General features: G+C 42.7%; 1 protein-coding gene across 4 annotated transcripts in view; it reads right to left on the bottom strand.

Moving 5' to 3' along the window:
* Nucleotides 1-10,283: 10,283 nt before the first annotated feature.
* BASP1 (brain abundant membrane attached signal protein 1) overlaps nucleotides 10,284-17,997 on the bottom strand; it is a 51,780-nt gene continuing 44,066 nt past the window's right edge. For all 4 annotated transcript variants that reach the window (XM_030042015.1, XM_041118326.1, XM_041118325.1 and 1 more), the window contains one exon: nucleotides 10,284-11,897. In XM_030042015.1, the coding sequence (XP_029897875.1) occupies nucleotides 11,157-11,888 (732 nt within the window). In that variant the 5' untranslated portion in view covers nucleotides 11,889-11,897 and the 3' untranslated portion in view covers nucleotides 10,284-11,156. The remainder of the gene's footprint in view (nucleotides 11,898-17,997) is intronic.

Genomic DNA, 17,997 nt, shown 5'->3' with positions numbered 1-17,997 from the left:
TTGAAAAAGATAAAGCTGTTCAATAAAGATTAGGGCCTTTAGGGCAGTATTATAAATAGAGACAGGCAAGTACTAAAACGCTACACACCCGCCTGTATCTGCATAGTGATAAAACAGCGGAGAAAATCTATGTGGTAACAGGGTAAAACACCCACTGCTTTCCGATACCAGGTGAGCTGAATCTTTGGGAACCACCCATGAATAAACAGTCCAGATTTTGTGGAAAGGCATAGCTGATTACTCAGCAGTTCCAGTTTTTATTATGGAAAAGATGCTCAAGCATCTTGCCTACTTGCAGTTGTTCCAGTTGAACAAATTTTCATTCTCTTTTTTCCTTCATTTTTATAGCTTTAATGATTATTTTAACTGCATAATTATCCTGGCTAAAGTCATGAGAAGCTGTACGTGCAGTCTGGTCCTTAAGTTCACTGAAATTTGGATTAATTTGGCCAAACTAAGATGGGAGGTGTGGGGGAAGCATGGAAACTGTGGTGGTTTCCAAGACTTTTGATATAAAACCCAGCAGTTTTTGCAGATAATTTACTCTGAGGTTTAGGTGTTAATAGATGCCAGGAGTCAAGACAGGGTACAGAGGGAGACAAACCCATGGAGTTTTCAACTGGAAAGAGTTCAAAAGAATCCTCAAAATTGTTAGTTCCTGAGTTTCAAATGGATCTAATTACTCTTACGCATATGGCTGAGTCACTTCTGAGCAGCTTCTAGTGCCCAAACGCGGCTGTGTGGAGATGCACAAGGACTTGAGACAGTCTGACCTAGCTTCAGTTTCTAATCTCATTGCTTCCTGCCAACAACAAAAATTAAAAGCTTAGAAAATCATTTTCTCTTCAGGATAAAAAAAAAGGGGAGTTTAAAATTTTGTGGTTTCCCCTATGCCTATCCCAGCTCTGAATTAACTCACTACTAGTATATCTATGCACAGGCCAGCACAAAGGGAAAAGCACAGAACAGCAATGATTGCTCAGCAGTCAGCACTGTACATGAGGCAGGGATTTTCCAGGTCATTTTAATCCAGTTCATCACTACAATTTGCTGGTCCAATTCTGCCAAATCAGCAGAAGTACTTCTTAAAAGAAAGCCTCACCCAGTTTTGCACAGGCAGCACTCTAAGAGCTCGCAGGGTTACTAGCACTTTTCATCAGAGATCCATTGTGAATTGCACTTTTAAATAAAGCACACAAAGATTAGAAAATTCTCACCACTGCTGGATATCTGCATATCCCCAAGTCAATTTATAACAACTGATGATTTTGCCCAGTTCAAATAGCAACATGGTCCTTGCCTATAGCAGGCTGAGACATGAACTGAAGTGCTGCAAAAATATATCCAAGGGAAGGTTGTGACCAAAACACATGTTATTGTTTCTCATTTGTGGTTTGATTGATGTACACAGGAAAAAGTAAACAGTTTTGCCTATTGACAGCCTGGTGGACAAAAGAATGGCTGGAATGAAATCATGTAAGAAAGTGGGGAAAAAAGTAAAGTAAAATTGAGAAACATTTCATTCCGGGCACTCAGACAACACTTCAAAAATCCATTTAAAAAGGGGATACTCAGTATCCCAGAGTAACAGTCTGCAGCTATTGAAGTACAGCACTGAGGGATTTATTTAAGCCTGAACAGTACCTTGTACTGCCCTTAGTCCTGCTGAAGGCGATGCAGAGTGATTTATTATTCCGTGAAAGCAAATATAGTCTAGCTCTTATTCAGGTGAAGAAAAACAGTTCTCACTGGGACAATCTTTGGTTATCGCAGAACCATAGAAAACTTGAAAGACTTTGACTTTCAAAGTCTTTTAGGGCTTCCCATTCCCCTGCCCTAAGGGACATGCAACCATACCCACGTAATTCCCGACAAATCGTTCCCCTCCCCATCCTTGAGCTGCCCCAAGGTAGTTCCGCGGCCTCCCCAGGTGAATTATTGGCCTCCAAGCCATTCTCTTCAGCAAAAGGTGCAGGTACGTCCCGGGCAGAAGGAGGAGCAGCCCCCCTGCAGCCCACCGCAGCCAGCCCCGGTGGGCTAAAGGTGGGCAGCTCTCCTCGCCCGCACGGTCAGGCCAGGCCTGGCAGCGCACAGGGCAGCCGGAGAAGTTGCTCATAAAATGGTCTCTCCGGGTTAACAGGACCGTTGGTGTTTCAGACAAGTGCTACAACACTACACGCCCGCCTGTGTCTGCATAGTGATAAAACAGTGGAGAAAATCTACGTGGTGACAGGGTAAGGCACGCGATGGTTCCAGATACGAGGTGAGCTGGTACGTCTTTGCTTCATACAAGATGCTCTGAGGGGCAAGGCTGTACATGAAGCCTCTCCAGAAGCACAGGAGCTCTCTGGAAGACATGTGGTATGTGTCACGTTCCTTTTAAATGGGTGCTTTGGCCACTTTAGGAAAGTCTTGCGGGTTGACTAAAGCGTACCTTGGGGACAAGAAAGAAATCCTTGAGGGAAAGGTTAAGCCTGCGGGAGGAAGTAAATATCAATGTAGGAGAGCTGGAGTGAAAGGGAAAAGAACAGCAGTGTGTGACTTTGTGCCTTCACATGCAGGCAAAATCCCTCTACTTTCTTTTTGCATAACGTCTCTAGCCTGCAACCTGTTCTGTCTAGTCCAGACTCTCAGCTTGTGTCTTGTCTCCATACGCATTCGAAGTGGTGCTCTGAAAATCGTTATCCTGGCCTTGCACACTGACTGCAATCTTTTCCCCACATTCCCCCTGTGACTGACTCCTTCCCAAAAGCTTCTCTGACCTTGTAATGTGTTTTTTAGTCGTCTTCTCTACCTACACCTGCTCTGTCACTGACTTGCAACACATAGACTGATTCTTACTTTCAATGCTATCAAACTAATTCTGGGATTTTCAAACTGGACAGCAAGGTTATAAAATCAATGGAAACAGCCATTTGCATAAAAGTTACTCCTTCAAAAAAGTCATAAATGTGCTAAGCGTTATGACTAGAATTGATTGCAGTTGGGTCTGATTGATAGCATCATTGGATGTGACGGTATCTCATGATACCATCACTAAACCAGGACTTTTCAGTCACTGAAAATGAGCTCTGATCACTGTGTAAAACTGTGCCCACAGCTTCCACCTCATCCTCTCATTTTCATTAGAAACATTGCACGTGTTTGGGGCGCTAGCTAGGAACTTGTACTTCACCAACACCACGGTTCATTTCTTTTTAGACTCTTTGATCCTGCTGTAGAAAGGCTTTGCTTATGCTGTTGCAAAATGTCATTCAGTATACCAAAATGTATTTTCTTGTATTTGTAATCTAAATTAAGTGTCAGAAACATAAGCATCACACAAAAAAATCTCTTTAAATAGGTTTCAAATATGATCCCATCTCTAAAAATGACTGCAACAGTGGACATGTCTTTCTGCCAAACTAGATGTCCCTCTAATCATCACAAGTTTTGGTTTTGCCTAAACGCAATATTTGTTCTCATGGCAGCTACATTTTCATACTCAGCTTCCTCCTCTGCAATACTGTACGTCATCCCAACTGTAAGGTGCTGCTCTTCTTGGGACACAGCCTGTGTCTTTGTCACCTTAATTCTACCATGAAGTTAAAGATTATTTTTATGCCAGCTATCATACTTTCAAACTCTTCTTTTCCATTCCCTGCTCATCCTGACCAAGGAACTGTATAGCTTTGTTTCAAATTTTCAGCCCTTCATTTGAGACCCACAGAAGCACTCTCCAGCTCAGCATGCCAGAATTTATCAGCTGCCCTCACTTTTTGAGCACAGGGAAGAGAGGGCGTCAGTGAGACGTGGGGCACCCAATGCACATTAAAACCTACTGACAGCTTTTCCCAGTCCCTGCCATTGGTATGGACACATCGAAGCCAGAGGTCACAAGCTCAGATGCAACACAGAGCTCTGTCTGGATGGTAAAGACTTATCCGAGTTTGGATCATCACCTATTCAGATCCCCACTAATGTAGCCATGTTGGTCCTGGCAGATTAAACTAGAAAAATTGGTATAAAATTAGGTCAGGTATGGCTACAAAAATAGTGACCTGCTATTCAAATCTCATCCAAAAGTCTGGTCCAACATGTGTGTGATACAGCTAAGCTAGAACACCAAAATATGGTACAAGGCAAAATTCAAGCCCAAGATATTTAAGTGCAGCATGATGCACCAGTTAAATTTAACACTTATTAGAAAGTATATACCTCTCCTCCCTTCTATCATTAATTTTTCTTCTCCATTTTTACATGTGTATGTAGAAATATGCTGATCCTTATGTTGTCCCCCTTGTCCCACAGAAACACTGTGAAACATTCATAAAAATTATTTACCTAAAGTCTTGAATAAATCCTTTAAATTTACTATTTCAGAACTTACATTACGCTCCTAATTAGTACTCATACACTGCTTCAATGCAAACTCCGATCTGTCTGTTATTAGGTTACCACTAAGGTCAACAGCTTAATTGTCTCATATCCAATCTTCAACGCTACCTACTATAACGTGGCATTCTATTGCTAATAATTTTTTTTCAGATCTATATGGAATAATTGCAAATAAAACAATTTTCATACAGTTCAGTGGACCTGAATCAATAATTTTGCTAGCTGATGAACTGGCCTCCCATGTTCCAGGTTTTCTTTCCTCAGCCCGCAATGCGCAGCCAGACTCTGTAAGATTGTCCATTTAGCTTATCATCAACAGTTATGCTATTAAAGTATGCTTTTATGAATATGTCCTTGAAAAACTGGCTATCAGGAAACTTTTCCTTTTAAATAAAATGTTGGAAAAGATTCCTAAGTAATGTTAGAGCTTCTTCTACTGGGAAAGGTTATTCAAGGTTTAATGGGATTGAAATTTTCCTTTGCAACGTACTCATTATGAGCTACTGTTGTTCGCCTCTTGAAACAAAAATGCCAGCTTTGGAATGCTGTCTTTTATTTAAAAATAAAAAAATGAAGTGCAGCTGACAAAGTTCAGATAATTGGGCAGAGCAGCAGAGCTTAAACCAACAATGTATTCAGCATACTGACATGTGATATCTTTTGAAATCTCCATAGGGTCTTTCAGCTTACAGTGAGCCATTTCAGAATCCCAGACCATTGCAGAATAAAGAGTTTGCTCTTTCAGGCTTGCACCCATGTCCAATGGTATAATTATATTTTCAGCTTCTCCTTTCCACCAGATCAATTCATATTCTACTCGGTAAACACATAAGTTTTTACGGACCCAGTCCAGAATCCTCCAAGTAATGCCAGAACTCTACAAAAAAACATTAAAAGCCAGAAAAATGCTATTAACGGAGCATCAGTATGGTCTGTCATTACAGCATACTATTCTCATTAACACATAATAAACTTAAAACTGGTAGAAAGCCAATAAAAGAGGGATAGGGGAAAAGGAGTGCTAAAAATGAGAACCACTGGAATAAATTGAACAGAAGCTCAGCTGCTGGCTTCCTGCCACACTGGGTATCTCTAGTAGCCCAGCTTCTCAGGGGGGCTGTGTAGCCTGTGATTAAAACACCTACTATTCAGGTTTAAGGTTTAAAGTACTAACTGTTAAGTTTTAAAGACCACTCTTTGGCTGGTATGACTTACAGTCTGGCTGCTATGAGCTTTGCCCCGTTCCCAAAGTGAAAAGACCATCTAGGGACAGAGTCCTGTTTCACACTGGTTTTCTGAACTGGATGGAACTGAATGGAGGAAAAAGAATTGAATTCTATTACCTTTCCACCTCCTAATGTGAACAGCTCTATTCTGTCCTCATATTGAGCCCAGTACGAGTTGTTTAATTCTCAAGTGAGACTGAATGTTGAACTTCACCAGACGTTAATCTAAAATTAGTGGCCAGCTGAACCAGCAGTGATGTTTAGCAAGTTACTCATTTTGCAGCAACGTGATGACGTTCCAAATAACAGACTGGTAGGGCTTGTAGGAAGATTTCACCTTACTGTCATCAAGAACATCATGTAAAGCCTTTGAACTTTTGCTTAGTAAGTGAAACAAAGTTGTAACTCAATCAAATCTGCACCTCACTTGACTGAACAATCTCAAAAAAAGTCATCTTGATCAAGCCAAGCCATCAAGAAGCTCAGTCAGCCTCCTGACGCTATGGGAGACTCTCAGAGATGCAAGACTTATGTTGTGGAGGGAAGACAAGCTAAAGATAGAAGCAATACATTTAAACAGCCACGAGAGTAAGAGCTGGAATTAATATTTATTGCCTACACAAGCAAATATGCTAAAAGAGAGACAAGTATCCTGACAAGTGGGAGAGACTTGGTAACCCCATGGCAGCCAGTTAACATACAACAGTGTTGTCTCCAGGAAACAAAAAGATTGTGTCATATGCCCTGTGTCCCAACTCTTGTGGCCATATTTTGAAACATCCACTCCTTCCTTCTCTCCCCACAACAAAAAAAACAAAAAACCAAAACAAAACTAAAAATACCTCCTGCTGCTTACCTGACCCTGTGGCCAGATCTTGACCCCACCGTGATAAATGCAGCAAGCTCTGCCAGTCCCGGAGAAGGCTGTTTCACGGCAGTGAAGGAAAACACATGTATGCTGCTGTTCCTTGTGCCGTGTTTTTCCCACGACTGGAGGGCCGCGGTTTCCAAATCTGACTTCTTAACAGCTGATATGCATTCATATTGCATGAAATACGGTAGGAAGGTTAAATATAAAACAGGATGTAAAAAAAAAAAAAGTAAATTAAAGGCAGAAAGTCAACCAAATCAGACTCAGGATAAATGTGGAGAGTTTGGTGCAGAAAAAAATATGTGACACCCCCCCCCCCCAAAAAAAGGCAAACCAAGTGATTAGCATATTAAAAATCCTTAAAAGGGGGCCTTAAAGACCATTAATTTAGTGCGAGGAGACAACAATGAAAGTATAGCAGTAGATGTACTGAGAAAATGTACTGTGAGAAAATGCCTTCTGCAGCGCTGGCAACAAATCTGAGATATTTCTTGCCACACTCCCCAGTTTGGCTAAATAAGGATAAAGTCACAGAAATGCAATCTAGTGAGAAGAAGCTGCTGAAGCAAGACCGAGGGCTTGATTCACCCACTGCTTCAGGCTCAGTTCAGTACAGTAGAACCAAGCTGGGGTTCAAGCTGATCCGGAGAAGGCAATTGTTAGGTGAGACACAGAAGGGACAGACCTTCTAGTTAAGTGCTGGGACAAAGGAAGTGCCAGCAGAAATTTGGGAGTCATTGACTGTTTAGGTACTGGCAGTCACACAGTCACATGCCTAGAAGTGCTGTCACATAAGACACCAACACAGCCTATAATGTTTTATTTTACTGTTTCTTCATGGAAGTGTCTATCCTGTACAGACACATAAGTAAGTGTACAGAAACCAGCTACAGGGCAAGTGGTCAGCATTGCTCCTAGGAAGCTATTTCATTATGAATATTTTAACATAACTTTACTTGGTTTTCCATCTCAAAATGTCATTAGAAAAATACCACGAGGCACATTTCAAGTATGGTTAAAAAAAAGAAAAAAAAAAAAAAGACAAGGTTAAGTTGCCGTACTTTTAACAGCAGCTGCATTTCTCCTTGCTGTGAAAGTGCGAGCAAAGTGTGAGCAAAGCCAATGGCACTGACCTTCCTGTTGTCGAAGGGAGAGCAGCAGATTCTTGACAATCTCCAAGGCAAAACAAGGGAGACCTTGCAAACATCTCTCTGCAGGGGCTCTAAACAATAGCAAAGGTTCTTTCCCAGGGTTGAATTTCTCTATTCCTTTGGCACGCTTTCACAAAAGGGCTGGGTCCTTTGAGGTTATCTGCAATGTGCTTACGCTCAAAGCATTAACATGCCTGTTAGCTCTGTACCCTTAGCATACTTTTACTGTTATTAAAGAGTGATTATAACTCAGAAAAAGAGGATCTTGGAGATGAGGTACTGGACTGAGGTGAAGAAAAGCAGGGCTGTAGGCTCTAACCTCTTCTCATGCCACTTCAGGCAAGCAACATGCTTCACATTTCTCTTAACCATATACACTTAGTTCATAAGCTCTTTGAACAGAGATGATTCCTTTCCTTGCATATGTAGGTATAGAATAGCAGTACTGTCCAGCAACGGCCTGAGCCAGAATGCCTTGGCATTACCAGTTACAGACTAAGCATTTTAACTACTATGACATGGCTAATTTTGCCGCTCCCCCTCTATTAATAAAAGAATTAAAAACATTATATGGCAACTGTCCTTTTTATTTTTTGAGAACATTGAGAACTTATTTAAGTGCATCCATCTTTGGCTGCACTGCCTCTCAGCTTCCCAAACACAACTGCCTATTTCTTTGCCCATATCTAGTGATTTCCAGCCACGTGGGGCACAACATTCGCTTGCACCATCAACACTAGCAGGAAGAAACTACCGTCAGCAAGCAGGCTGTGAGAGCTGCAGCAGGGGTGTTAAGAGTTTGCAGTCAACTGCTGCAGAAGCTGCTGGGTTTGGATACAGCTGTGAAGCACAGGGGTATTTCTAATTGCCTCAAAGAATTAAAGTAAGACTGCGTTCGAGATCTTCTCACCAGCTTTAAGTATGCCAACTGAGGAAAGCTCAGGGGAAGACAAGGCACGTGTTGGTTGTCAAACTATTTTAGTAAAAGAGATTAAGGGCTATTTTGAACATTATATTGAAAGTGAATGGGTGTGATACCAGCCAAGGTGTGATATTGTTAGTAGGCACATTCACACACCCTCCCAGTAAACAAGTTACATACCTATTGTCCATCGGCAGCCACTTCCAGCCTTAGGCAGAGCACAGATTTAGTCCCATCAGCTTCGGGTCGGTCCAGTACTACGGCACCACAAAGTACTGCAGGATCCCTGCTCTCCTCCTCTCAATCCTGGACTCGTCCCCACGGGGGAGTTGTGGACGGAATTTCTCCCTTTCCAGGACACATCTACACTGCGAAACGACGGCAGAAGGCTCTTGCAGATTTGCAGGAAAGCCGCAAACTTGGCCACACAAAGATGCTGTAAATTGTGACAGCTATATGTGCACAAAGCTTGGTAAACTACTGCAAATGTGTTATCTGCCTGGCCCCTTGCATTGCTTCAGCTATTTAATCTAAAAAAGCCTGCCTTCTTTTTAAGCCAGAGTACTTAGCTGACCTTTCCCTGTGCAAAAGAATCCACTTTATTTTGACATGTTATGCATGAAATTGGCTCCTTTGCATTAAGGATGCGAAAGCTTGATGGTGGTGCAAGATTCATGTAAGTGAACGACCTGATCTAAACCCAGCAGAACTACTCCTGCCTGTTCCAGTAAGCTTTCCACGGGTGTACAACTGCACATCAGTATCCCCAGCATGGTATAGGAACCTTGTACTTCTGAATAAAATAAAAGATAAGAATTATGGAAGTCTGTAGAGTGAATCATCCTCACTGCATGAAGAGAGAGTATGTGAAATAATTTATATCATTTTAAAACACCATTTCCCTTATTTACTGAACACAAGTCCACTCATCCCTTTGGTATGTGTACAAGCGGTGTTTCTATTTACCATTGCCCACTTCCCTCAGAATTTCTGCTCAGCCTAAGAGCTTATTAATGGGCAGACCAAATATGCTTCTTTAACCAGTTTTGTGAATCCTGGGCTCTGCACTGAAATAGTTGTCTGTATCCAGCAAGGACACCACTCAGCAGAAACTGCAATTATTCAGCAGTTCTGCTGAATAAAAATGGGGCAAACAGGCAAAACTATTGAAAAATGTTGTTTATGCTAGTCTAAACTCTGCTCAGCTCCACAAGGGTACCCATATTTGAAATACCCAGAATTGGCCTTTTGTGGCAGTTGCAGTTCATCTCCTGCACAATGGCAATGGGGAAAAGGACAAAGCGGATCAGCACTGGGAATATTTTAAGAGGACTAGGATTAAATTGAATTGCCTCATTTTAAAAGATCAGTTTATCGAATCCACGGTCTTACTCCCAGTTAAAACCCAGTCAGCATGCCTCTGGCTCTTTAAAACAGCGAGAGAGCATTTTTTTCACATGTTAAGGCAGGCAAAAGCCATTTCTACTTTGCCTGGGATAAAACATGTATGAGATGTGCTGTTCCTTCGCCGCTTCTTCCAACCTCACCTGTGAATGCTTGTGGCTGTTGAATAGGAGTTTACGGCAACCTGTTTCTAGGATCATGAGGCTGACGGTTCTTTCTTTGCCTCTACTTCGCTATAAATAGGAGAGTTAACAGCCCCAGATGTACCACTTCTTCTCCGCCTATTTGCCAAGGGGTAAAAAGTGAAGATTTAATCAGTCTTTACACTTTTGTATTTTTTAAATTATTTAACTTTTATTACTGTTGCACCATTTATACAATTACATATAATTTCAATGCATCCATTGTACATTTTGTTTTTTCATTTGTTTTCCAATGAGTGTGTGTTGGTGTCTGTGACACAGAATGGAAGAGAAACTGGAACTGCAATGAACGCAGACTTTTTCATTTCCACTGACCAATAAACAGAACTACAGGTGCACCCAACCACGGACATGCATTAACTCGTCATGAGAAATCTAGGTAGGCTAAGTAGGATGAGAATGCTTTTTACTCCCAAAAAATATTTGGAGAGGAAGAATTGGAGGATTGGCATTGAGAAATATGTGGACAGCTAAGTGGGTTTTGTCTGAAAGTTGGCATTCATCCACTGCATAAAAAAAATATCAAAATAAGAAAGGCTGTAAATAAAAAAACCACAGAAAATACTGCTTTCATAAAGATCTGATTGCCTTGGCACAAACCTAGTGGGCAGAATCAAACGCATCACTCCCAAACCCCATTACAGAACAAAAAGAAGATTTTGATACATTGGTGGAGTGCATTTACAGCAGTTCAGATACAAAAGATGTGCTGTACTTTCAGACATCCATTTATTTTACTTTTTTTTTTAATCCAGGACTTGTGTCAAGTTGGCAGAAAGTATATTAGATATTTCCCCACAAAAATACTATTTGGATTCTCCCCCCTCCCTCCCTCCCAACTTGATGGGACATCCTTTTCATTTTTTCCTTTTTTTTTTTTTCTCCTTTTCTTTCTGGGCAATACACATTTGTTATTTCAGATCTGAAACGAGTTAGTATAGCTGAAAAAATAAAAAAAAGACACAGGTTGTTTTAAGTGGTTGTTTCAACAGGCTGTCCAATTTAATCTTGCACTGCTATGGTTTGATCCGAATTAGTCGCTGGAACTTCAGAAGGTTTCGCTTCCTCTGGTGGGGCTGCAGGGTCCGAGGCCTTAGCAGTGGAACTAGGTGCTGCTGTTGCCGCGGTCTCCTTGGAAGAAGGCGCAGCCTCGCTGCTGCTAGGTTTTGAGTCTGAAGCTGGGGCCACTTCACTTTTAGTTTCTTGGGCTGCAGGCGTTGCGGGAGCCTCAGTCTTTTTGGCTTCCCCTTCCTCTTTGCTCTTGTCATCTGCTTTACTGGGAGCTGTGGCTTCTGAAGGCTGGGAAGCTTTTGCATCGTTGCTAGGCTCAGAAGTTTTGGGTGCTTCGCTACTGGCAGCGGGAGCAGAGGCTGCAGTCGGCTCCTCTTGCTTGGGTGCCTGTTCGTTGGTCTTCTGTGGCTCTACTTTCCCATCGACAACAGCCTCCGACTTCTCTGGTTCTGGTTTCTGGGTTTCTTCCTGGGTCACTGTTTTCTCCTTCTCCCCTTCTTTTTCTTCCGTCTTATTGGCAGCGACCTGAGTATCCTTTTCGCCCTTCTCCTCCTTGTTGTTCTCCTTCACTTCTGTGGTCTCTGTGGTTTGCTGAGCATCCTCAGCCTCCTTTGGAGTCTCCTCTTCCTCAGTTGCTGCTCCTTCAGCCTTCTTGTCTTTGTCTTTAGCTTTTTCATCATTGACACTGTACCCCTTCTTCTTCTTGCTCAGTTTGCCTCCCATGTTGGAGCTCTGTAACAGAAGAGAGAAGGAGATGGTTACCCAGAGCCCCGCATTTATCACCGAGAGAATCAAAATCAGATCAACTGAGGTGCAGGAGAAAAACCGATGCTGGCTCCTGAAAAGGAGACTACATCAGCTTCGGTCAGGCGTTATCAGCTGAACGCGCTGACGCTGCCGAGCATCACTGCCGCTGAGCTTACGTCCCGCTCAGCCCTGCAGCATTTCGGTCAGCAAACCCCCTTCTGCCACGTCCCCCCCTGAAGAGTCCTTCTCTGAGCCTCTCCAACCCTGGTCACTTTTCAGGGGCGAGGGAGGAACAAGAAGATGGAGGACTAACGTACATCACGATCTCTTGTGTCCTGAGCAAGGGATACAAAGGGTGGAAGGAGAACAAAGATGTATTTACGTTCAGGTTGGGCACAAACTGAATTTGACTCAATCTTGGCATCCACCCCTGGTTAACACAAAGTCCACTATCACTCTAGAAAAGGCTACGAACAAGGTTTTCACTAAGATTTGGAAAAATCAAAGCAAGCCTAGAGTCAGTGAGAAGGCTGATGTTCTCCGTAAGACGGAAGACTGCATCTGCCTGATACCCCCCCAGCCAGCTCCCACGGTAGATACAGCCGATGCGCAGGGCTGACGGTACCCGGAGGCCAGGAGGGGTACGGGCATCACCCTCCAGCACCCCAGAAGCAGAAGCAGCTCCCGAGCGGGGACGTCCCCACGCAGAGACCTCCCCGCAGCCCATTCCCACCCCACAGCTCCCGCAGGGATCGCCGTTCCCGCACACAGCAGCATCTCACAGCCCCCCCGCAGCAGGATGGGAAACTCAGAGCTTGAAACGCAGCAAGCCCGCGACCACTCGGTAAGACGACAGAAGCAAATACGGGCCCTTCTGACTACAGGCTTCCACGTGGTACGCGACATTACGCAATAACAAATGCGGGGGGAAGAGGGGTGCATGCGTTGTAGCCTCTGCTCATGGTTTTCAAGCATGACAAGCGATCAGGAACACAGATCAGTTGTTTAAAAGAAGTCGAGCCCGTGTGTAACCATATCAGTGTTTATATACCCTTCATGTGGGAGTCTTAACTAAGAATATACAAAATCTTTCACAGTACTTCAAAGCAAACTTTGCCTATTAAAACAGAAGGAGACACTTACAGATGCATCGGGTCATTAACAAACACAAAAACCTCTATGACTGGCTAAAAAATTATGCTTCCGGTATTAAAACAAATATATCATTCATACTCAATGAAAGGTTAAGGAAAAAAAATTTCCTAGTTTCACACTATTTGAAAATAGGAGAAAGTGATTTTTTCAAGGTACTGCCAAACAAATGTTGAAGGCCTTCTCCAGGGGAGATGAATCATTCTCATTTTCTGTTTTGCAAAGGTAGACAGACTTATAGGCCCTATATTTTTCACACACTTGCCAAAATTGTGAAAACAAACCAGTAAAAATTCATAGGAGTGCTCACAGAAGGTTGACTATTAAAATAATTTTAAATACCACTAAGAAGTAGCTGCCTCTCAGTCGATTTTCTGCTAACACAGATATAAGGCCCAAGCACAGCCCAACAGCAGACTTTCCACATGTCTTGGGCAAAAATGAGATATTACGGTCAGCAGAGCCCATCCTGATTTTGGCTCTCAAAAAGAACAACAATTTGCAAATACTGTTGAAGGGTCAGCACACAGCCCTGCGAAACGATAATGTAATGTTACTGAAACACTACTTTGTTGTCTGAAATTTTATGGGGAACAGCAATAAAAAGATTAACTTCCACAGAGCCACAGCTGAGCAATCTAATCTCTACCTTCGTGGCAGAGATACCAGCTTTTTAGGTATTTAGGGCAGGCTATGGACATTAGTTTGTTATCTGACAAATTTACAGGCTTCTTGATACTCCATAAATATTGCTCCAGCTTATTGTTTATGTACAGTTACAACCAAATACTTTGAAAGGGCTTTTGCAAGTCAGCAGGATCAGAGATTTATACCGAAGTCATGTGCGTATCCTAATTTGCAATCCCTAATTAAGCCTGTATTTGTTACCTGGCAAAGCCCAGGTACTGTGAGACTAATTTCATTTGCTCTATCTTCTGTATTTTTCCAGATTTTGCTATTTGGTGGATAGTAGTAACTCACCACATTTTACATTTTCTTCCATAAAAAGCTTTTAACCTCAGATACAGCTGGCTACAGAATGTGTACGCCAAAGGACCTCTAATAAGCAGAGAAGCACGCATATGAGAAATGTGCTCCCAAACTACGAAAAGAAACGTGCACTGTCTTTGCTCGGAGGTATGCTGTGAAATCGCTGTGTCTCAATTTGCATCACAGCCAGCTGGCTCGAGATACTGGAGCAGAAGATGGGGAAGAGGTGCACAGACTATCATTATGCCCTATTAGTAAATATTTACACTTACAAATGGAGTGCCACCTTCCAGCATAGTTTCAACTACTTTATAACAGAATAGATTCCCTCTTTGTGACACTGAATCTCACGTCTCCCTATTTAAAAGTCGCCTAGATCATCATCTTAATAGCTATGCCACATGCAACAGCACAGCAACCATCAAGGTCATCGCCCAGCCCTGCAGGTAGCAACGCTATGTTGTTCCTTTCCCCCTGTATCTGATTACAAAGACTCCTCCTCTCCCCCGCCTCCTGATAACATATCTGGGCTCCACTGCCTCAAACAGATGCTGATTTAGTCCCTGTCCCACCTTACCCGTGCCTGAAGCACAGCTCTGAACCACCCAGTGCAAAGAGTCTCAGGGCGCAGCAGACGCCAAGCAGACCTTAAAAAGTATTTTAAAATTACAACCAGCTGAACCTGGAAGTAGCACGTAGATTAAGCCACTTAAACATCTCTGTGACTGTGCTGGATATTCTTGCAGGGATAATCCTGCCTGGTGCCACACGAAAGTGAATCTCAGTGAAATGTCTCTGAAGTCATTGAGGTATGTATTCATACGGTGTTAAATCCACTCTGTATTACTACCTACACATTAACACTTGCAAAAGTACAGACCTTTTTGCTCACCCCCCAGCCCGGCAAAGGACTAAAGTCTAACAAAAAGGAGATACTCCGTCTGTCCCAGCGAGACTGATGGCCCTGGCTCTATTGCTCAGCTTCTCCTGCTTCCCCTGCCTCTCCCTAACCCCCATAAACATTGCATCCACCTTGTGAATGCCAGCCCCAGAAAAAAAAAAAATTGCCTACAACTCTTTACTACCCAGGCGAAAACCCAGTATGGCTTCAGTTATTTGCACTACCGTTGACACGCGCAGTGGTTTTGAACTAGCTCTAGCAGCTACCAGCTGAGTGCAAAGCGCTTTGTAGCAAGCATGTCCAAAGGGAAGATCCTTGAAAGTTTTGGTGCTGAGCACCATTCCTATAAAATGGCACAGCATTTGATGGCTGTGCCTCTTCGCTACTGGACAGAAAAGGGTCGAGAGAGAGACAGTCTAGAAGCAGATTTTATGCAAGAAGTTGCAATATATCAGTTATTTTCAGGCAACTTGGATGAACCAGTTGGCAGACTGGTGCTTCAGAAGAGCAAGGTTCAACACAGCACTTCAAAGTCATAATAGACTCCTGCTTCTCAGCATGCTCAGCATTCTTTGACTGTATTGCTCTTCTCATGGGAGAAGAAACAGATCGAGAGACCACTGTGGAGGACTTCTACAACAGGAGCAAGGATTTCTTCAGTTTCTAAGAGCTGCTGTTCATTGTGCTCATCCTGAAGTTTCCATTCTCCTGCAGAAAGCAGGAAGAGAACTAGAGAGCTTGCACAAGTATCTTTCTTATTGTATAGAAGAAATAAGCTGACTATATTTGTATTACAAAATACCACGTCTACAGATCACCCAGAGCACGTTAAGTGCTTTGAAAAACTGAATATTTGTGATAATCAGGATTTTCTGGGATAGCAGTGTCAAAAAAAGAGTTAATGTCCATAAGGCCATAATACAGCATGAAGAAGAGCTCACCGAACATTTCAGGTTTTACACGTGAAGACTGAGCTGATCTGATGGAGATGAGTCCCTGGAATACAGGCAGCATACATTTGTACAGTTTGGGAAAAGAAATATTATTTCAAGGTTTTATATTTCAAATTGTGCTTCTGTATTGAAAAAGTCCCTAGAATTAGACTCTTAGTATCTCTGTCTTTTGGCAGTAAAGATTAGTCTGCCCAATTACATTTCTTACGCACTTATAAATTTCGAAATGTTTCATTTAGCATACAATTCCACATCCCATGAAAGGGTCTGACTCTTACAAAAACAGACTTGCTGTCACCTTCATTCTTGGTACAGAGAACAGTGCATGGGGAAAGGACAAAAACACAGATATCAGCTGTATAGTCCGACTGACAAAGCTAAACTTCCAAAGCTCCTGTTCAACATCACGCAAAGTGTGGGGAGCTCAGTCCACCTCCAGAAAAACCAGTTCAGGAAGACAATAGGTATCTCCTGAAATCCCACCGCCTTCAGCGCAACGTAGGCACGTGCGGTGGGTCAGGCCAAAGTACCCCTTGCACAAGCCTGTTCCCAGGCATGAGTTATCTCACATCGCCTGCAGACAAGAGCTGTAAAACGCACATCCCTCCCAAGGCAGGGTTTCAACACTCCAAATCAAAGGAAATACCGATCCCAGAAACTGCCCCACCCCCCAGCTGCTCAAAATAAATGAAAAGATCTTGAAGAAACCATTACAGATCTGTACCTCATTGATTCACCCTATACCTCTATTAAAAAAAAAGAAAAAATCCAAGTTTTTATAAAGGGATATATATAGTAACTTAAGGAAACAAAGAATTTCCAGACACAATTTTCAAAAGATTTTCTGAAACTTTTATAAAAGAAAAAAAAAAAAAAGAACTCACTACTTCTCAAAATACGCTGTACTATTTCATGCTTCCCATTACACACACACACACTCAGAGACACTCCTATCTCACCAGCCCAGGTCAATCAGTTTACCAGGTTAATGTTAGAAGATGTCTGTAGCATACACCTAGATAGAATTTGACTCGCTAGCCTTGTCTTTTAGCAACCAAGCCATGTTTTTCTGTTCTTTCTCAATTATCCTCACACATCTTCCCTTTCCTCTGACGTTACTTGGAATTAATAGAACAGAAATGCTAGGTCTCACTCAGGTTTGAACCTCTTCATACCTCAGTAGTAGTGACCGTTTCTTTACTCTTTTTTCTTTTTTCTTTCTTTTCTTTTCTTTTCTTTTCTTTTCTTTTCTTTTATTTTATTTTATTTTCTCCTTTCTTTTTTTTCTCTTTTCTTTTCTCCTCTTTTCTCCTCTCCTCTCGTCTCCTCTTCTCTTCTCTCCTCTCTTCTCCTCTTCTCTTCCCCTTTTTTCTCTTTTTTCTTTCTGTCTCCTTCCCTTCCCTCCCCTCCCCTCTTGTTCTGTGTTCCTTACATTTCAGAGCAGTGATGGGAACCGGCTCTCCTACAGCCAGGCAGGTTGTTGGTGCTGGGCAAGGGAGGCAGCAGGAGAACACACCCTTGACCACCTCTCCCTTCCAAAGCGATGGCCGGGGGTAGCCCACGGCTCTGCCCCAAGAGGCCGGGCACCTCCTGCCGTGTCACACCTGCTCATGGAAATTCCATATATCTGAGGGTAATTAGATGCTAGTTCATTAGATGCACACAGCCAAACATGGCCTGTGGTCTCCACGTGCCCCGGTCGTTCAAGCCGAGTCCTTAACACTGAACAACGCGGTGTGTTTATTGCTGTGAGACACATGATAATAAAGTGGGGACATCTCGGCATGGCACTTGTGCTGTTTGCTTCACGGACCACAGGTAATATTTTCTCCTTCCCTCAGCATGTGCACAGTCCTTTCACCACTGTGCCTCCTTTCCTTCCTCCAAAGCCTCATGAATCTCAAGATTTAGTAAAGGAGTATAGAGTAACAGAACAGTGAATGCTTAAGACACAAATTGTACTAACTAGATTTTCTAACTTTGATCTTTAAAAGAAGCCAATTCCAGTTTTGGTGCTGTCCTGTTTTCTTTTAATATGCAGCCAATAAAGGAATTCTAAGAAGTAATATTGCCAAGTCTAAGGGTTTCA

The sequence above is a fragment of the Aquila chrysaetos genome, chromosome 18, assembly GCF_900496995.4.
Source record: "Aquila chrysaetos chrysaetos chromosome 18, bAquChr1.4, whole genome shotgun sequence".
NCBI lineage: Eukaryota > Metazoa > Chordata > Aves > Accipitriformes > Accipitridae > Aquila > Aquila chrysaetos.
This window is presented reverse-complemented; position numbering and strand designations above follow the sequence as displayed.